This window comes from Podarcis pityusensis, assembly GCF_964106645.2.
Source record: "Podarcis pityusensis genome assembly, chromosome: 1".
NCBI classification, from domain to species: domain Eukaryota; kingdom Metazoa; phylum Chordata; class Lepidosauria; order Squamata; family Lacertidae; genus Podarcis; species Podarcis pityusensis.
The window spans coordinates 82,794,839-82,815,736 of NC_138028.1; the positions used below are offsets into that span (position 1 = coordinate 82,794,839).

The 20,898-nt window shown below is 42.3% G+C and overlaps 2 protein-coding genes across 4 annotated transcripts; both read left to right on the top strand.

Annotated features, from left to right (window-relative positions):
- Window positions 1-5,355: 5,355 nt before the first annotated feature.
- Window positions 5,356-10,726, top strand: LOC308471078 (olfactory receptor 10Q1-like). 3 transcript variants are annotated; one of them, XM_080995021.1, is made up of 2 exons: window positions 5,356-5,561; window positions 9,407-10,726. In XM_080995021.1, exon 2 carries the CDS (start codon window positions 9,418-9,420, stop codon window positions 10,375-10,377), a length of 960 nt encoding a protein of 319 aa, XP_080851147.1. In that variant the 5' UTR covers window positions 5,356-5,561; window positions 9,407-9,417; the 3' UTR covers window positions 10,378-10,726. The 3 variants fall into 3 exon arrangements, with proteins under 3 accessions (XP_080851147.1, XP_080851146.1, XP_080851148.1); XM_080995020.1 differs by lacking the exon at window positions 5,356-5,561 and adding an exon at window positions 9,036-9,065; XM_080995022.1 differs by lacking the exon at window positions 5,356-5,561 and adding an exon at window positions 9,068-9,108.
- A 5,456-nt stretch (window positions 10,727-16,182) lies between these two features.
- On the top strand, window positions 16,183-17,482 carry LOC308471346 (olfactory receptor 10Q1-like; the record flags this gene model as incomplete). Its single annotated transcript, XM_080995302.1, has 2 exons — window positions 16,183-16,422; window positions 16,562-17,482. 2 exons carry the CDS (start codon window positions 16,183-16,185, stop codon window positions 17,282-17,284), a joined length of 963 nt encoding a protein of 320 aa, XP_080851428.1. The 3' UTR covers window positions 17,285-17,482.
- Window positions 17,483-20,898: the final 3,416 nt, after the last annotated feature.

Below are 20,898 nucleotides of genomic sequence, written 5' to 3' on the forward strand. Positions count from 1 at the left end.
ATTAGGCAAGAGTGCTTGCAAAATGTTTATATTAGAAGAAATTCACACTAAAATGGTGATGAATTTTCATAAAGACTTTTTCCCCCCAAAAATTCAGATGATGTGGAAATGTGGAAAACTGAATTTAAGATTGGAAAAATGAGAAACTGAGAGAAACTGAAATTGACAGATTCTTCCATCCCTAATCTGAGTTAGCAAGTACTTACAGGGGCCTTATCGATTTATTAGCAAAACAATATCATGGTGGACAGAAGAAAATTAACAAAATTAACAAAAGGTACATTCATACCAGCGTTGCCCCTCTGGAAACTTCCATGCAGGGCTGACTTTAAGGTTTCTAGAGCACAAAAATAACAAGAGAATATGGCTAGTCAGTGCCAACAATGGCAACTCTTCCCAGTAGGTCTTGCCCCCAATGAAGCAGTTGCAAGGTCTGAAGGCCCCCACCTTCCCATCACTCTCTAAGGCTCCTCCTCTCCAGGGTCTTTCCCAAGCAGTTGCAAACTGTGTCTGCACACAGCCAATCTCTGCTCTGCTCTTTTCATTTCTCAGCATGATCTAGGAGACCAGTGGGGAGGAGAGCTGGTCGTAGCAAAAGGGAAAGACTCCCTAGATTCTTCAGCAGCCTGTCTCAACTCTGCCTCTTGGCCAACCTCCTCTCCAGCCTCTGCTTCAGCCTTGAAGACTGAACTGCTCTCTGCCACAGCCTCTTCCTGCTCACCACACCCTGTTACCTCTTCTGCTTCCGACACCTCTTCCTCTCAGTCTTCTTCCTCTTCTCCTACTGACCACTCATTGTTGTCCCACCACCAGTTCCCTGGCTCTGAGCCTTCTTCCCTTGGGAGTTCCCCGGCTGGTGCCTCCCACCCCTCCTCTGCATCCTGCCAGTACGTGGCATTTCCCCACAAAGCAGCATGATTTCTTATTAAATAGGCAATGTTATCTAATCTCCCTGCCAAAAAACCCAACTCACACACATTGATTGCTTGAGAAACAAGTTAGCTGGAAACACCCAAGTTGACAAGCTGACAACCTTCTTTTTGCACTTTATTATTTTTAATTTTTCTGCCTCCTCCCCCCTTTGTTTTGTATCACATCTCTGCCAGATGAAAAGCTCTGGAGAACTCAAAAGCTTGCCATGCTTTTGTGACATTATGGTTGATCCCAGTATAAGTGTTGCCCAACTGTGGAAAAGAAGTGTCGTTTTTCATGACAAAAAAATCGCTGTAGTTTTTCTCTCTTCAACACCCTTAGGGAGAAAGCTCCGCTGTACTATTTAAATACTTAAACAGGAAATTGTCCAACATTTCGTTTGACTAAATAATGGGGAACCAATCCCCCTACTTATTTCAAAACATCTTGTAGATGCTGTAAGTATATTGAATATGTTAGGCAATACTAAGTTCTGTAGATAAACTGCAGAAGATCAGCCAGGCTTTCCAGGTCTAATAGTTTAACAATAGAGCCCAAAACAACTCTCCATCATCCGCTGACTTGAATTAGGCTGCTGAGATCAGGAAACCTTGGTGGTGGTAGGGGGAACAGGAATAGAATTGGGTGCAAACTTCAGTTCTGGTACCGTACTGAAAATAATCCTCAGGCTAAGCTAGTGCTCAGAGGTGCCACGTTCTATAATTGTGTCCATCCTCCAGGAAACACCATTTTGCTGCTGGCTCTGGTTGGTGGACCTCAGGTTTCTAGTGAAAAACAAGTTGATCCTTCAAACCTAAAGTTTGCCTGCCTCTGCCACAGATGATCAGAGCTGTGAAGCCTGTTCAGAAGTGCATTTAGGGCAGTGCAACTGGTTCCCCAACCCAACTGACATAGTGAATTGAGCAGAACGGTAGGTGAGAGGCAGATGTGTGTGGATTCTGGCGTTGCTGAAATTTGAAAGGCCCAAATCCAGCCCTGTGAGGCTTCAGGGAATTGACTTTCTCCTCCTGTGGCAGTAAGATAAGAAGATCAAAGAAAGCAACGTCTTAACAGTTAGGAACTTTAATAATGACAGTGGGAGAACAAAGAACACATCTCCTAGACATGGTGGGCGCTCCCAATTAAGGATCCAATCTCCTTACGTCTCTATTAATCTACATCACTCCTACGTTTTGTAATCTGAGCTTGTACCCTGTATGCTTTCTGTTCTGAGACTTCCTGAGCTCTTCTTGACCTTGGGCTGAGCAGAGGAATGCTGTCCAGAGACCATGAATCTGTTAACCCTCTCTCTTCCAGTGTTTCTCCTCCTAGTTGTTCCAGTATTTCCCAGCTTCTGCCTTCTGAACTATGTCCCTCTGCAAACCACTGTTCCAAATCTATACTGTCCTCCTGCTTCTGGGAAGATTCAGGAGTGGGAGCAGGGGGAGGGGGTGGCTCCCACCATTCCTCCTCAGTGCAGCCCTCCTCAGCACGGTACCTGACAACCCCTGAGGCTGTTGTAAATTGACACAACTTCAATGTTAAGAAGACCATTTGAGGGCTGACCCTAAGACTGCTACGGGGGCTACCTCGACTAAGTGGATTAAAGGATCTCAAACAGTAGGAAAGCTCCGCTGCTACTCAAGGGAAATAGAAGCATCATAACTGGTGGTTCCTCTTGTGAGATGTAGCAGGCACTATCGGAAACAAGTGCTGGGCTATGAATAAGATACTGCCTGTGGTTTGTGGTGACTCATCTCCCTCAGCTTCCTTTGAAAAATGCAATCAGCAATAAAATATGTACTCTGGGGCTGGGGAAGATCTCTTGCATTGCTTTCCTATCAACCAAATGAGCCCTTCTTTGTTTTGTTAAATGCCGTAAAAAGAAAACAAGCAACTGTATATACAAATTCACCCCAGTGGATAGAACGTGTGGAAGGTGGAAAGATCTCTCACATATGTCTCTGACCTGATATTGCTATTCCAATGGTATGTGCACACCCACCTCCAGTCATTTCAGCTGCAGACAGGGAAATTGTGCGATAGATGTCACATAACCACAGCAGTGCTTGCAGCAAGGAAATGCAATGTTAAGCAATTTCAGAGAAAGTTCTCTTCCTATCAGCAGGGCCAGGGTTTTTTTATAATTTGAGGATGCTGCTCAGCTTGGAGACTATCCTGAAAACATCTCTTCTTTAAATGTATTTTATTTATTTCCTTATATTTATATCGTCCTCATCATTTGTTTTATTTAATATACCACTTTTGGCCCAAAAGTCCCCAAAGTGGTGGACAGATTGCTACAAAATACAAATGCAATTATTTTTATGTACAAAGATACATAAAAATCAATGAAAATATACAATATCTCCTACCTGCCTTCAAACATGGAACCTTTATAACCTTTGACAAAAGCATTATCAAAGCCCCATAATTTTTTCTGGGATCTCTTGGTTGGATGACCTCCCATTTCTTGTTGGGAGGTACATTCCAGGCAGTGGACTGTGGCTCACCAATGCTCCAAGAAACTGGTGCAATGGAATTGGGGTTACTTCAACAGCAGAGTCCTTTGGTGCTGGAAGTCATGGACATAGCCAGGATTTTGTTAGGGGAGGGGGCTTTTTTTTAGGGGATCCAGAAAAGTAGTTGAGCTACACCAGGCATAGGCAAACTCGGCCCTTCAGATGTTTTGGGACCACAACTCCCATCATCCCTGACCACTGGTCCTGTTAGCTAGGGATGGTGGGAGTTGTAGTCCCAAAACATCTGGAGGGCTGAGTTTGCCTATGCCTGAGCTATGCCCATGCTGGAAGTGGAATCAAAATGCAGGTTGTTGAGCATTGCTCTTTCCCATGATTTCCCCCTATCTTTCTTTTAACGTTTTTTCACTCAAAAAAACTCACAGTTTGCAAAAGGTATGCAGATTCTGGTTGGTGGTTGCAGGTTTAGAAATCTTAGTTGTTTATTTCCCTCTGACTTTTAAATTCATTTTTCACCTGTGCCTAAAGATAGTGTGGCTTCGTGCAAGGTTTACTCCTTTTATTTCCACCTTGAAACTATAGACCGATCCATCATAAATTATTCCAATATGCCATGGTAGCAGCTAGGGTTCTTGTAGCCCAAAAATGGAAGTCATCGGCGATCCCAAAAGTTATGGAATGGCAGGCTAAATTTTTCGAATATATGGAATTAGCGAAAATGACATATAAAATCCAACACCAAAAAGGGGCAAAGTTTGTAGAAGAATGGGGTAAATTTGTAACATATATAGGAATTAACTGTAGAAGTTTAAGAACTACAGCAGGGTTAATATAATTCTTGTGACACATATAGAAATGTAGAAGAAACTGTAAGAGAAGATGTATATTAAGAAAACCGCAACTGAGAAGGAAGAAAGTCGAGGCGTGATTTTATGCAATGTAAATGAGATAACACTAAGAATGATTGTAAAGACTGTTTTATTTTGTTTTTTGGAAAAAGTCAATAAAAAGCATTATAAAAAAAAAGAAACTATAGACCAATCCACACCATACATTTAAAGTACATCCAACACACATTTAAATCACTTGACTTCCCCCAAAGAATCATGGGAAGTGTAATTTGTTGGGTGGGCTGGAAATTATAGCTCTGTGAGGGGATTTAAATGTGAGTTTGTTGTGCTTTAAATGTATCTTGTGGATCTGACGTTATAATACCAATGGAACAGCACAGGAACATATACTGAGGAAATTTCTTACTATTTATAGGCAACCTCTAGTGGTGAACAGATGGCTGAGAAATGTAGTTCTTTGTTATCATTCTTTTACGGTGATACCATTATCTCCATCCCTAGTCCCACTCCACTTCCAGGTGTTGATTCTTTATATGTATTGTGCTGAATCTATAAGATGCACTTTTTGTGGCATGACTGTGGGGAAAGTGCAAAGATAATGTAGTCTTTAGCTTCCCAAATTTCCTGCTATCTATATATTGTTGGGGGATAGAGCACGCTAGAAAATATTCAAGATGGTGTCATTGTCAGCAGGGAAGTTTACAAGCATTAGGTCTACTGCCAAAAAACTGGTCAATTAGTCATTGAATACTTTGGCTTGGATCAGTCCAAAGTTTGCGACAATTAGATATTGCCTCCATAGTGGATAGGTACTGTTTGGGACAGGAAGACTGTAATGAGCTTATCATAAGTTCATTGACCTTTGGGGTTTGTTTGATAAATATATTTGTAACAGAGAAATTCTGAAGAAGTGGGTGATGTTCCCTCTAAACAAAAACCAACAGATATCTGACAACTCTACTGGGGATAATTTGCTTCTTCTGGAAAAAAAGCTAAGTGATACCCTGTCTGGAGGATTAGGTGGTGGCAATGCATGGATGGTTGATGTTGCTTTGATTCTGTTGATATTTCAGTGGTGGGAGAAGGTCTCTGTATATCTTTCCACCCTAGCAAATAAACCAGAATACCCTAAGATCCACTGCTATACTGCATAAGAAATGGTGACAGAGTTGAGTGGGGTGAAAATAACACTGGACATATCACTTGCTTGCTGATACTCGCCTTCCTTTTGGGGAACCAATATCTCAGCAAAAGGAGATTGCCAGAAGGAGCACTCACTTTTGACTGTCATCCCGTGAGTCTGAAGAAACTTAGCAAGGTAAGAAGAGCCCCTTGCAGGCATAGCCAGTAATGTAGCCAGTTGTTTCCATGTTACTCTTAAACGGGTTACATGCCACCAATCAAATCATGCCTAATCCACTTCTTATCCTTTGCCAAAGGGATGGGAGCCAGTGACCCTCCAGATATTGTTAGACTTCAACTTCCCTCAGCTCCAACCAGCATGCAGTCAAAGTTATCTAAAGAGCCACAAGGCTACTCTCCATCCCTGCTTGACAGAATACTCATGAAAAATCATTTATTCAATTGTGCAATGGATAGGGAGGATGCTGGGGATAAGTAACAAAGGCTATCCATTATCTTCATGCCCTGCTTGTGAGCTCTCTAAGGTATCTGGCTGGTTACTGATGGAAACTGAATGTTGGGCCAAATGGACTTTTTCTGGAGCCAGAAAGGCAAGTGCTTTTGCACCCAATGGTCTGCTCTCTCACTATGCTGTTACTCACTGGTTGTTCCTGTGGACTGAAAAGCTGGGGGGGGGGGTTGTAATGCAATTGAGCATGCTTGCTAATGCAGCTTTTCATTAGTGCTGCAGATCTCAGTGAAGTACTACGTATTTATTAATAGCATTTTATCAGCATGCAAGATTCTCTCTTCCTCTCCATTTTACTCTCGCAACAGTCTTGTGGAAATCCTTTATATTCTGTGGGTGGAGAGCTGCATCTGGATTCATCTTGTCCCTGTTTAAAGTGCATTAATTTTATTTATTTATGTTTATTCCATAATTCCTCCAAAGAGATAATATACCTCCTCCCTCTCCCAATGGCATCTAGTAAAAAAGATAAAGAGCAGCGTAATATTTTACCACTCTGCACACTCAGGCTGAGTGTATATCTCCCACTCTTATACCTGACAGTGAGTGAAGATCTGAAGATCTGAAGTGCTTTGAGAGAGGCTTTCAGTTCTCAGTGTCCACACATTTCCTTTGTGCCATTGTTGAATCTGGTCAAACAGACTTGGCAAGTTTTTGAAACTTGCTTGCCTGAGGTAAAAGCTGGATAAGTGTATATGTACATGAGCAGCAAGTCCTCTTTTGTTTTTTTGTTTTTTTAAATGATTTTTATTAAGATTTCAGTAAAAGATTAAACAGAAAAACATAGAAAAGAAGTACACAAATACACAATACATAATCCAAAGAAGAATAAAAAATACAGAAAACAAAAACCAAAAAACAAAAATAAAAAAGACAGAACAATTAAAAACAATATCACCTTTTCATTTCCGTTTTTAAATTTACTTATTTTCTGGACCTCCTCATACCTCCCTCTTTTGTATTCCAGTCCAAATTGTTTGTCCAGCAATTTCTTTTCCACTTTTTTAATCCCAATCTTTAATCTTAATATAATATAGCATTAAAATTTTACCTCTTAAATATCAAATTTCCATTTCCTTCAATTTCTTTAATCCTAATCTTTAATCTTAGTCTATCTATAAACTTTGAATCCTGTACAGCTGGAAACCACTTATTTTTAATCCAACATCACTCTAACATTCTTTAATTTTGCAGTGTTTCTGTAGATAATCTTTGAATTTCTTCCAGTCTTCCTCCACCGACTCTTCTCCCTGGTCACGGATTCTGCCAGTCATTTCCGCCAGTTCCATATAGTCCATCAGTTTCATCTGCCATTCCTCCAGCGTGGGAAGTTCTTGTGTCTTCCAATACTTTGCAATGAGTATTCTTGCTGCTGTTGTTGCATACATAAAGAAAGTTCTATCCTTTTTTATCACCATTTGGCCGACCATGCCCAGGAGAAAGGCCTCTGGTTTCTTAGGGAAGGTATATTTGAATACCTTTTTTAATTCATTATATATCATTTCCCAGAAAGCCTTAATCTTTGGGCACGTCCACCAAAGGTGAAAGAATGTACCTTCAGTTTCTTTACATTTCCAACATTTATTATCGGGCAAATGATAGATTTTTGCAAGCTTGACCGGGGTTATGTACCACCTGTATATCATTTTCATAATATTCTCTCTTAAGGCATTACATGCCGTAAATTTCATATCTGTGGTCCACAACTGTTCCCAGTCAGCGAACATAATGTTATGTCCGACATCTTGTGCCCATTTAATCATAGCCGATTTTACCGTTTCATCCTGAGTATTCCATTTCAGCAGCAAGATATACATTCTTGATAAATTCTTAGTTTTGGGTTCTAACAGTTCAGTTTCTAATTTTGATTTTTCCACCTGGAAGCCAGTTTTCTTGTCCAATTTAAATGCCTCCATTATCTGAAAATAATGAAGCCAGTCTCGCTTTTTGTTCCACCTTCAACTTTATGAAAACAGGGGATCCAATATTTTCACAACTGAAGCATTAAGGTCAGACCAGCAGTGAGAGATACTCTTTAAAAAGCAGCAACATGAGGGGGACGAGCCCTGCCGGATTGGACCAAAGGGATAATTCATCATCCTGCTTCCCACAGTGGCCAATCACCTATTTACTTAGGGGCAAAGTGTAGGTTGCCCTTTCGCGCTCACCACTTTTCCATTTCCAGTCACTCTCCCTGGCCTAGCTGCTCTCCCCCAACCCCACCAATATCAATTATGCTGGACCGGCAGCTGAATCTTAATTCAACACCAGCAAAGGAACAGTGTCTGTTACTGCACCTGAGGCCAACAGGCTATTTTATGTGGCACAGGACAGGCAGTGAGGCATGCACAGCTTGTTAAGTATAATTGTTTAAGGAGACGCGGGTGGCGCTGTGGTCTAAACCACTGAGCCTCTTGGGCTTGCCAGTCAGAAGGTTGGCGATTCGAATCTCCACAATGGGGTGAGCTCCTGTTGCTCTGTTCCAGCTTCTGCCAACCTTGCATTCCGAAAGCACACCAGTGCAAGTAAATAAATAGGTACTGCTGTGCCATAAAGGTAAACGGCGTTTCCGTGCGCTCTGGCTTCCATCACGGTGTCCTGTTGCTCCAGAAGCGGTTTAGTCATGCTGGCCACATGACCTGGAAAGCTGTCTGTGGACAAACGCCGGCTCCCTTGGCCTAAAAGCGAGATGAGTGCCCCACCCCATAGTCGCCTTTGACTGGACTTTAATGTCCAGGGGACCTTTACCTTTACCTTTTTACCTTTACCTAATTGTTTAATGTATATTGAATTGGGAAATAAATGTATAATGTGCCAGTTTTGTATATGGAGTGACATGACTGGAAATTTCCATTGAAAAGAGCTTACCGGATTAATCATTAATGGGACTGTATCTTTGTTGCTCATTCACAAGGTTTTTAGCTCACAGTCACATGAAAGAGATAGTATTACAGATCTATGCATATGCTAATCTGCAAGGCAACCACGTTGGGTGTGTGTTTTTTGTTCGAGGCTGCGGAAGAGAATGGATGTGTTAATCTGTGTCAAGCACAAAGCCTGAGGCTAAAAGAGGCTGCAATGGAGAAGAGACTGAGTTTTGATTTTAGCTCTGAATACAATATATTTGTAATCTAAATTATTATGCCTTATGCTGGGAAATTATGCTACTAGGTGAATGTAACTATTTGTTTTAAGCTGTTTGGAGTTAAATTCTGTAAGTAAAGTTTTGAACAGATTAGAAAGTTGCATGCTGTTTTTCAAAAAATATTTTATAATTATTAGTAATATTTCATAATGATTCACTGACATTTGCATGGGAGGTATTGTATAGGATCTAAAACCAATTCAGTCTGTATTCATGGCGACCACAATATTTACGTGGTAAATTAGATGCATGGGAGTGAAAAGTCTGAGGCTGATAATCAAGTTTCCAGGTATTTGAATCCCACATGCTCCAGTGAGACAACTATGAATTATGTATTGATGTTTAACCCACTGTTTCTTTTGTACAGTGACTGATGAGATGTCCTTGGCACTTGCAAACCAGAGCAACCAATCCATTGCCTATGAGTTTATCTTCCGGGCATTCTCCGCCATTCCTGAGATCCAGGCTCTCCTCTTCACGTTCTTCCTTCTGCTCTACCTCACCATCCTCTTTGGCAATGTCTCCATCATCTGGGTGGCCTGCACAGATCATTCCCTACACGTCCCCATGTATTTCTTCCTGGGCAACCTCTCTTTTCTGGAGATCTGTTACACCACTGTAACAGTGCCTCAACTGCTGTCCAGCATCTTAGATGCCCACAGACCAATCCCATTTGCAAGCTGCGGCATACAGATGTTCTTCTTTGTAGCACTCGGCAGCACAGACTGTTTCCTGCTGGCTGTCATGGCATATGACCGTTACGTTGCCATTTGCCACCCACTTCGCTACAGCCTCATCATGACCTGGGAGGTATGCACATGGCTCGTGGTTGGCTCACTGATCCTTGCACTTGTGTTGTCATTGGAGCTGACGGTGCTGATCTTCACCTTGCCTTTCTGTGGCCACCAACCCGAAATCAACCATTTCCTGTGTGACGTGCCACCTGTGTTGCGCCTGGCATGTGCCGACACCCGTGTGCACCAGACTGTGCTGTACAGTGTTGGTGTCATGGTCCTAACTATTCCCTTCATTCTAATATGCATCTCCTACATCTACATTGTGACTGCCATCTTGCGGATCCGCTCAACAACTGGGCGGCAACAGGCCTTCTCCACCTGCTCCTCCCACTTGACAGTGGTGATCATCCAGTATGGGTGCTGCAGCCTTGTCTACCTGCGTCCCAAGACAGATTCATCAGAGGATGACGACCGCCATCTTGCCCTCATATACACTTTTGTCACTCCACTGCTAAACCCCCTCATCTACAGCCTGAGGAACAAGGATGTCAAGCAGGCTCTAAAGAAGGCCATGGTGGGAACTAATGACTCTCAGGTCTGATTCCTATTCATATGGGAAATCCAGTACCAAACATTCCATAGAACCATCTACCATGTCTAAGAAACAGGAGGCAGAATGAGGTTATGCAACAAAGGGAAAACAAGCTAGGTCCCAACTAAAGAAGAATGGCAACTTAAGCTGATGGAATATGCGCAGCTTGTGGACTTAACCTATAGAATAAGAGAACAAGAAGAACATATGTTCAGAGTGTACACTTGAAAACATTGGCAGCATTGAGATAAATTCAACAGTGTAAATAAGTTTTGATGGGTGTAATAATGGAAGACTGAATGGTTTAGTTTGTGTAAAATATGCAGGGATTTATGATATGCAAAATGAACAATGGAAAGAGAAGAAGGGAAGTTTAAATGAGTATTCTAAATAAGAAAACAGAAAATTTAATAAAAATTATAGATAGATAGATAGATAGATAGATAGATGATAGAGATGATAGATAGATAGATAGATAGATAGATAGATAGATAGATAGATAGATAGATAGATGATAGATAGATAGATAATGACTGCTCCCAGCTGTTCTTACACAATAAATAAGATGAGCAAATTCAGTACAAAGGGTCATTTGGAAAGGAATTGAAATTAAAATTGCCCAGATCAATATACAGCATTGAGAATGCTCTGTACAGTTCTGGTCACTTCACCTCAAATAATATTGTAGAGTTGGAAAATGTTCTGAAACGGGCGACCAAAATGATAATGGAGGTGGAATAACTCCCCTCTGAGGAAAGGTCACAGGATTTGCAGCCTTTCATTTCAGAGTGAGACCTTGTTAGCAAAGAACACTTGAAATCTTCACCGGTTGCCAATTTGCTCCCGGGCCAAGTTCAAGGTGTTACTATTCGTATATAAAGCCCTGAAGAACTTGGGACCAGTTTACCTGCAAGATTGCCTTACCCCATATATGCCCACCCAACCTCTCCAATCTGCAGAACTGGCACTGTTACAGGTGCTGTGTGGTATTTGTTCCACATTGGTAAGAAATCAATCTTTCAACATGGCATCACCAACACGCTGGAAGTCCCTGCCTATTAACATTAGACTGGCTCCATCACTGTACTCTTTTCAGCACCTGCTGAAAACATTTTGGTTTAGATAAGCCTACTCAGATATGTAGAAATTTGATGTGTCTTTTAATGTTTTTAGTTTATCGCTGATTTAATCTTTTGAATATTTTAAAGTTTTTATCAACAATCTTATTCTTTTATTCTTTTTGAGCTTTGAGATTTTCTATGATATGTATACATTTTATGAAATAAAAAAATTAAAAAGAGAAATAACTGTTCCATTAATTATGGAATACCTTGCCTGAGATCTGTCCAAAGTTTGCGACAATTAGCTATTACCTCCATTGTGGGAAAGTTGGGACCGAAAGGTTGTAATGAGCTTATCATATGTTATTGGCCTTCGGGAGTTTATTTGTTTGTTTAATATACTTCCAACTGTAGGATTCTGAAGTGGAGGCTGATGTTCTCCTAAAACAATGAACAAAAAATATCAGGCAACCCTACTGGGGATAATTCACTTCTTTCAGAGAAAAATAAATAGTACCCTAATTGACTTGAGAATTAGATAATGGCAGGACATGGAAGAGGGTGCTGCTTTGATTCCACTGTAATTTCAGTGAAGGCAGAAGGTTTAAACACCTCTTCCCACCCTAGCACACAAATCAGATTCATGCTAAGTACCATTGCTATTCTGGATTTAAAAATGGACAAAGCTGAGTGGGGCAAAAATAATACTGTCCCTCCCGCACACTAATATTTAATGGGACTGCACTTAACTCGTTCCTGTTTGGTACCAAAATCCCAAGAAAGGATATTGCAAGCAGGTGCACCGCATTGACTTTTGACTGTGGCTGTGTGAGTCCGAAGAAACCTAACCAGGTAAGAAGAGATTATGTTACAGATATAGTCAGTAACAGACAGGTTCTTTCCATGTTGGTCTCAAAGTCAGATTCATGGCTGAACAAGGTTTGAACCCAGTTTTGAGCCCACCATCCCATCTGGTTTTCACTACAGGAGAGATGGACTATGCAGCCTCCAAAGCTCTGAGGATTGGGAAATAGAAAGCTGCAGTTGAGAGATGAGGAACCTCCCTCTTGTTCAAAACTGTGTTAGTACGTCATGGGGGGGGGACAAAGAGTTTTTCGGCACCTTAAAGAAGAATAAATTTATTATAAGTTTTGTGGACTCAGGATAACATGGGATGTCTCTGATTAAGTGGTCTGTACTCCATGGAAGCTTATGTCATGATACCTTTGTTACTCTTCAGAGTACCACAAGACTGCTTTTGTCACTTTTTTAAAAGCACAATAGCACTTGTCCATTTCACAGTGGAGAAAGGGTCCATTCCACAAAGACTGGCTCTCCCTTACATTGGTTCATTCATTTTTCCAAGGCTTTGGAAACAACGTTCTCTTCCTGCAATGTTGTGGAGCTACAAATCTGGCTAGCTTATTAAAGGGAAAAGATGAAGATGAGTAGTAGCCTGGCAACTCACCTTCTGAACATTCGCACCAAGTTTATATCCCCAACCGCATTATGGATGAAGACCTGAAGCTAGAGATAGACAGTGGGAGAAGGGCCATAGCTCAGTGGTAGAACATCTGCTTTGCATGCAGAAGGTCTCTGGTTCAAACCCTCACATCTCCAGCATGTGGTGGAGGAAGAAGGGACAGTATCAGGCAGAGTCCTATGTTCCTACACTTGGGGGTTTTTTTAGTGCTTTGCGTGAGGTACACATCTCATGGCTGAAATATGAAGGGCAGACCAGCAGAGATGGATAATCTTTCCAAAACAGCAATGTGAGGGAATTTCCTTAAGAACATAAGAAGACCCTTACTGGATGAGACCAAAGGCATCATCCAACATCCTCTTTCCCACAGTGGTCAACCAAACGCCTATGGGAAGCCCAGAAGTACCTCCTGCTATTGTGCCCCCAGTGACTGGCATTGGGAGGCCCACTCCTCTGATCCTGAAGACAGCATATCTAGCCATCGTCACAAGTAGCAGGCACTATCACCTCAACCTCCACGAATTTGTCTAATCCTTTTTCAGTTGGTGACCTTTAGCACACCTAACGGTAGTGATTCCCCTTGTTTGAAAAAACTGTGTGAAGTCCTTCCCCCACCCCAACCCGTCCTGAATCTCTTGCTTTTTTGCTTCACTGGATGACCTGGGCAGCTACGATGATGAAGGAGGGAATAAATAAGACTTCTCTCTGGGCTCTTTCACACTTCTGTTTGTCCTGTGAATTCTGAGCGTGGGTTGGGGAGGTTTTTATTTCATCCCACTGCTTTCCCTGGGTGGGAGAACCCACAGTTTACTGCTGAATCAAAACAAATGGCAATCGAGTTTTCTGCAGATGGATGTTTGTTCTGATTCAGCAATAAACAGTGGGTTTTCTCAGGGAAAGTGACAGGATGGGGAAAAAATAACCTCTCATACCTGTGCCTAGAATTCACAGAGAAGAAGAAGAGAAGAGTTTGGATTTGATATCCCGCTTTATCACTACCCTAAGGAGTCTCAAAGCGGCTAACAATCTCCTTTTCCCTTCCTCCCCCACAACAAATACTCTGTGAGGTGAGTGGGGCTGAGAGACTTCAGAGAAGTGTGACTAGCCCAAGGTCGCCCGGCAGCTGCATGTGGAGGAGCGGAGACGCGAACCCGGTTCACCAGATTATGAGACTACCACTCTTAACCACTACACCACACTGGCAGACATCACAGAACAAAGGTAAGAGTGGATGAGCCTTAAGTCCACTCTATCCAGACCAATCACAATTGTATCACACTCATCCCCCCACCAAAAACCCCCACATTTTTTGCAAATTCCTTTTTTTTAGCCCAGATACAACAGTAGTAGCAGGATGCCTATATAAAATGAACAGCTCGTGCTGCTGGGGAAATCGTCTGACTATGAGAAAACACCGAGCAAAACTATTCGCTTGTGAGACTAAGGGGAGACTGCTGGCTGCCCTGATTTCTCCCTGTGGTTCTCACTCATGGGCTTGTGTAGTGGGACCAATGCACTGGGTTGCTGCCAGGACTGGGTAAGGCTGCTCATCCATGATAAAGGAAGGCTGGCCACTTCAGTAATGCCACCAGGGGCTAGGGGTCCTGGTCGATACTGGGTGTGTGGAGATGTCTATTGACCTGAGTTTGGTTGGCAGTGGGGTCACTGCAGTGTGGGCCCTGTGCACAAATTAATTATCAAGCTAGGAAGACGATGAAAGGAAATGCAACATGAACACAGGTCTTGATGTAACTCTACTACATTATCAACTATATTATTACATTCAGTTTTAGGGTCTCAATTCCTGCTTATAAAACAAAGTAGGGGTACAGGTGATTACTACACCGCTAACAACAGCAATTCAGTGTATTATACAAAAATTGAAAAATAAAAATCCCCCTGCCATAACTGACTGGTTAGGGCAAACCTGGCAAACTATCTGAATGATTAAACTTACATAAAAGGGAATACAACCCCTCCTAGCGGTGCAGCAATAAAACTGCCAGGATATTTGCTAAGCTAAGCAGGGTCCAGTATGGTTTCAAATTGAAATTTGAAATTGAAATTCAAAGCCTTAATTTATAATATGGAAATTTAATTCAGTGTGTGGCGCATGGGTTCTGTGTTGCAGCCCTCTTGGCCTGAGAGGTTGAGCTGCCCTGAGGTAAATGATGATATGTTCCCTCTTAATTTATTCACTGTACTATAGAGGGTTTTTTTTGCTATTTTGTCTCTTTCTCCAATCACGTGTCATGTTCTATCTTTTTTCCTTTCTATGCCATTTGCTTTCTTTTTCTTCTTCACAAGGAAGAATGCTTAATGTATAATGGTTTTGGCTACAAATTGTAAAAAATATAACATGAATAAAATTATTTAAAATAAAATAAGGCAGGGATAAGGAACCTGTGGCTTTCCATGGGTTGTTGTACCCCAGTTTCCACCAACCCCAGCCAGCATGGCCAACAGTCAGGGATGATGGGAGTTGTAGTCCAGCAATATCTGGAGAACTACAAGTTCTGTATTCCTGAATAAGTGGTGATTATAATGACTTAAGCATTAAGTATGCTGTGAGGGGGAAACACAGATTAATCGCATGATGTTTAAAATAGTACTAATAATTACAAAGCATCTATTTCATATTCATGCAGTGGCATTCTATATTGTTGTTGTTACTTTTATTATTACCTGCCTTTTCCCTAGAACTCAAGGTGTACATATAAAGTATAATAGTTAAAAAGAAATTCAATTATAATCCTATAAAAATGATATAAGAACAAATTGTTAAAACACATAGTAAAAACAACAACAGCACCGCACTATTAAAAGCCTTTCCCTTAAAAAAAGACATTTCCCCAAAACTTGTTGCAATTGAATATTCTTCACCTGCAGATGGAAGGACAACAAGGAGGGAGCCCGTTTAACTTCTCTAGGAAGGGAGTTCCAAAGTCTGGGAGCCGCCACCAAAAAAGGTCTTCTCTCTTCTCCTCACCAAGCATGTCTGTGAGGGTGACGGGACTGGAAGAAGGCCTCTCCCAAAGATCTTAGAGCCCGGGCAGGTTCATATGGGAGGATATTGTCCTTCAGACACCCTGCATTTGTGGTGATTGCCACATTTACAGTACAGTGTAACATAGATGTATGGAGAAAGGAGTGAAACATCTGAGGTTGATAATCATGCCAAGAATTTGAGTACCACACATTCCAGTGAAATAACTGAGAACAGCATATTGATGTTTAACCCACTGTTTCTTTTGTACAGTGACTCATGAGATGTCCTTGGCACTTGCAAAACAGAGCAACCAATCCATTGCCTATGAGTTTATCTTCCGGGCATTCTCCACCGTTCCTGAGATCCAAGCTCTCCTCTTCACATTCTTCCTTCTGCTCTACCTCATCATCCTCTTTGGCAATGTCTCCATCATCTGGGTGGCCTGCACAGATCATTCCCTACACGTCCCCATGTATTTCTTCCTGGGCAACCTCTCTTTTCTGGAGATCTGTTACACCACTGTAACAGTTACAGATAGGTAGCCGTGTTGGTCTGCCATAGTCAAAATAAAAAAAATCCTTCCAGTAGCACCTTTAAGACCAACTAAGTTAGTTCTTGGTATGAGCTTTCGTGTGCAAGCACACTTCTTCAGATACCACTGTAACAGTGCCTCAACTGCTGTCCAGCATCTTAGATGCCCACAGACCAATCCCATTTGCAAGCTGCGGCATACAGATGTTCTTCTTTCTGGCACTAGGGGGCACAGACTGTTTCATGTTGGCTGTCATGGCATATGACCGTTACGTTGCCATTTGCCACCCACTTCGCTACAGCCTCATCATGACCTGGCAGATATGCACATGGCTCGTGGTTGGCTCTCTAATGCTTGGTATTGTGGTTTCATTGGAGCTGACAGTGCTGATCTTCACCTTGCCTTTCTGTGGCCACCAGCCTGAAATCAACCATTTCCTGTGTGACGTGCCACCTGTGTTGCGCCTGGCATGTGCCAACACCCATGTCCACCAGACTGTGTTGTACAGTGTTGCTGTCACAGTCCTGACTATTCCCTTTATTATAATATGCATCTCCTACATCTACATTGTGACTGCCATCTTGCGGATCCGCTCAACAACTGGGCGGCAACAGGCCTTCTCCACCTGCTCCTCCCACTTGACAGTGGTGATCATCCAGTATGGGTGCTGCAGCCTTGTCTACCTGCGTCCCAAGACAGATTCGTCAGAGGATGACGACCGCCATCTTGCTCTCATATACACTTTTGTCACTCCACTGCTAAACCCCCTCATCTACAGCCTGAGGAACAAGGATGTCAAGCAGGCTCTAAAGAAGGTGATTAGGACCAGAGCTGGAACTAGGGTGGGGTAAGCAGGGTCCTTGCCATGGGTGCCTGATTCAAGAGAGGAGCCACACTGAGAACAAATATTTTTAGAACTGGGACTTTACCAGAGGCCAGTGGGATTGCTATTATTGACATGTAGGTATGTTTGTAGACCTAATGTTCTCCCTGAACCTCAGGTCATAGCTTTGACCAGCACACACAATATTTGGTGGTGTACAGCAAGATTTACAGGATAAATATAATACAATTAATCACAAAATTGAATAATTTAAAAAATGGCTGGTTCGTCTTAAAAGTTTAAACCACAGAACAGGCCTGTTGACAGCATTCCCACGGAGATTCAACAGGTGTCTCATACCTGCACTTTACAGTGGTACCTCGCAAGATGAAAAACTCACAAGACGAAAGAGTTTTTGGTTTTTTGAGTTGCTTTGCAAGATGAATTTCCCAATGGGCTTGCTTTGCAAGACGAAAACGTCTTGCAAGTTTGTTTCCTTTTTCTTAAAACCGTTAATACCCAGGGTGCATTGCTTCGCAAGACGAAAAATTTGCAAGACGAAAAAACTCGTAGAATGAATTAATTTCGTCTTGCGAGGCACCACTGTACAGAAATGAAGACTTTTTTGTTTAGGCAAGCTTTCCTAGATGGAAGTCTCTGCCACAGGTCACCATTTTGCATAGTGTTTGAAATTATTTTCTGTTACTCTTGTGTTGTTTCATCACTGTGTCTTAGTTGGTCCGTTCTATTTTTACATAGCCTTGAGGGAAAGTGATCAATAAATAAAAACAACAGCCACCACAATAATAATACAAACAACTGCTCAATTAGTTCTTGACTACCTTGGATGGAAGCTTCTTTTCTATTGCTCTGGAAGGTAGAACTTGAACCAATGGATTCAAGTTACAAGAAAGGAGATTCTGACTATCAGGAAGAACTTCCTGATGTATGAGCTGTTCAATAGTGAAATGGTCCCCCTCGGGAGCTTGTGGACTCCAGGGGTGTAGTGGGGGCCCGTGGCACTCCCATGACAGGCTCCCTCAGTTGCCAAGCTATGCCCAGGCTGGGCCTTCAGGGCTGGGACAGCAGCAGGGGTGCCTCTTTCTCCTCATGGCCGGTGAAGGGATGTCCACACACCTGTCACCCCTGGGCAGACGACAGAGAGGGATGTGGTGGGTGCCACTACCACTACCACTGCCCACCAAGGAGAGGCAAGAGGCTCTCGCGGCCTCCTCCTTTGCAAATGGAGTGCCCCTTCGAGCCCCTTTCTCTCTCCCCTTGTCTCCCTTGTCTCTGGCTCAGGCTGCTGAGGTTTGGTCTGTGGTGAGGACTTGGGGCTGGCATGGCCATCCTCCACTCCCCACCCCATCCCGGTGCATGCATACATGCCCCAGGTGCAGAGGACCCACACTATGCCACTTGTGGACTCTCCTTCATTGGAGGTTCTAAGACAGAGATTGTTTAGCCATCTGTCATTGATGCTTTAGCTGGGGGTCAGACTAAAGGACTGTCAGGAGCTCGTCCTGCTCTCAAGTAGGACCCTGGCAGAGACACATGCCCGACTGGCATGTTCCCTCCCTCCTGGTTGATCGTTCGGGAGCTTCAAAAGCTTTCTTCTGCCCGAACATCACAGCGACCGATGCCAACAGACATCGGCATACTTAGGGATCTGTAGAGTTTTAGCAGTTTGCGTAACAGACCTCAGCAACTCAGCATTTTGGCTAATCTACTTTATTTACATATAAACACACACGGAGCACTGCAACATTGCTCCTTCTCTCTCTAGCATCAGACAGCAAAAGAGAATGAACAAAGGACAATAGTCCCACTTCACGGAAAAGTAACACAAACAACCTGTCTCCATCACTTCCCACTCTGTGCAGTCAAAACATACACCGTCATGTGAAAGACAACAATCTCATGACTGCAATCATGGAGCAGGAATTCTAACATCGGCCCCTGGAGTCCCTTCCAGCTCTACAATTCTACGATTCTATTTAATTTGTATGGCATTTAATTAATGTCGTATCAAGAAGAGCGATATCTCAAATCTCCAATTTATTCTCTTTGCCATTCCATATTGGTTCACAGGTGAGTAATAATGCTTAGGAGGCTTGTATTATCCTTCCCAATTCAAACAGTAGGCACATCACTTTTTACATGAAAGTGCAAACAATATAAGGCACTCATGTAAACGGAAGTCATAACAAAAAACAACACCAAAAACAAATCTGATGGCTTAGTTGGTAACCTACACAACCATTTTAGAGCAGTTCCCTACACAGAGAAGGAAACCATTGGGGTATTTCATGGAGGTAAGTTAGCTGGATCCCATGTGTCACAAGGCAAATATATTAAGCTTGATCACTTTGGGGATATCATGGAGGATGCAGTAGGAAAACTTCTTCATCCATAGATCTACAAAGCTTTACAGGCAGGAGGACATATCTGCGCATTGGAAAACCTCCTAGCCTCTGTCTTGAAAGAAAGCACATCACAAGAAGCTTCTCGTTTTAGCAGTGAAAAGAAGGAACCAGTACACCAGCACTGTCCTTCCCAGTTCTGCATCCTGTGGGGGTGAGTTGTGAACTTTGCAATAATTCAGTGTGATCCTGCTGCCAAATGCTTACATCATAACCTGCATAGAAAAGTGGGAAAAGAGTCCAGGGGGTGGAATTGACTGTTTCACAAGAACCATGGACTGGCTTCTATGGATGTTCACATGCAAATGTTATGGCATGAATTCTGTCTCCCTAAAGCCGTGTCCTTCAGCCTTTGCTCCCCATTTGTTGTTGGATTAAAGCTCTCATCACCCCTGACCACCGTTGGCTAAGCTTCCTGCGGATAGTAAGACTTAGTACCTGGAACTGAAGAAGACTGCTCTAAACCCATGGATAGAAACTCTTTTGCTCTTTGTGTTGAGGGTTCTCAGGATTCTATACTGTTAAAGTGGTGTAAGAGTCCTTTAAATGCCTGGTGTGGATGTGATCTGATGCCATCCATGTGTACTCTTTGAACTGAAGGGCAAGGTATAAATTGAAATCCTTCTGCTACGCATCACCTTTCCATTGCAACACTTCCTACAGAGTAGGAGCTCACATGTGATCCCCAGGCAAGTGAGGGAAAGGAGCCAGAATCTGTGGGTATGAAGAAGAGTTGAGCAGCCCCTTCCCCGCTCCTCCACCCCACAAACAGGGCACTGGGAAATCATTCCCACATTTGCTGCCGAATATCTGTTTCCACCCTCAGCTCAATAACAGTAATCTAGAAGCAATAGGATTTTTAAAAGAATTTTTATTTATTTAAACAAGAACATGTATTCCAATAACACACAAGGATACAGAAATAAAGAAAAACAATACAGTTGAATTAAAATGTAACTTACACACACAAAGTATAAATTCAGGACATTTTATTCACATTACTTGGAAAAAAATTATATATTTGGTGTTGAGGGAGTAGTATTTTTAAACTATATATATATATATATATATATGGTATTGTCATCTAAGTCTTGTGATAGTCTCACTTAAAGCTGAAATGTTATTAAGAATTCCAAATAGCAGCATATTTCATAGGAGGCATGTGAACATAATTGAAAAGGGATCTTGTTTTGTTTGTCCTCCTAGTATATCTTAATTA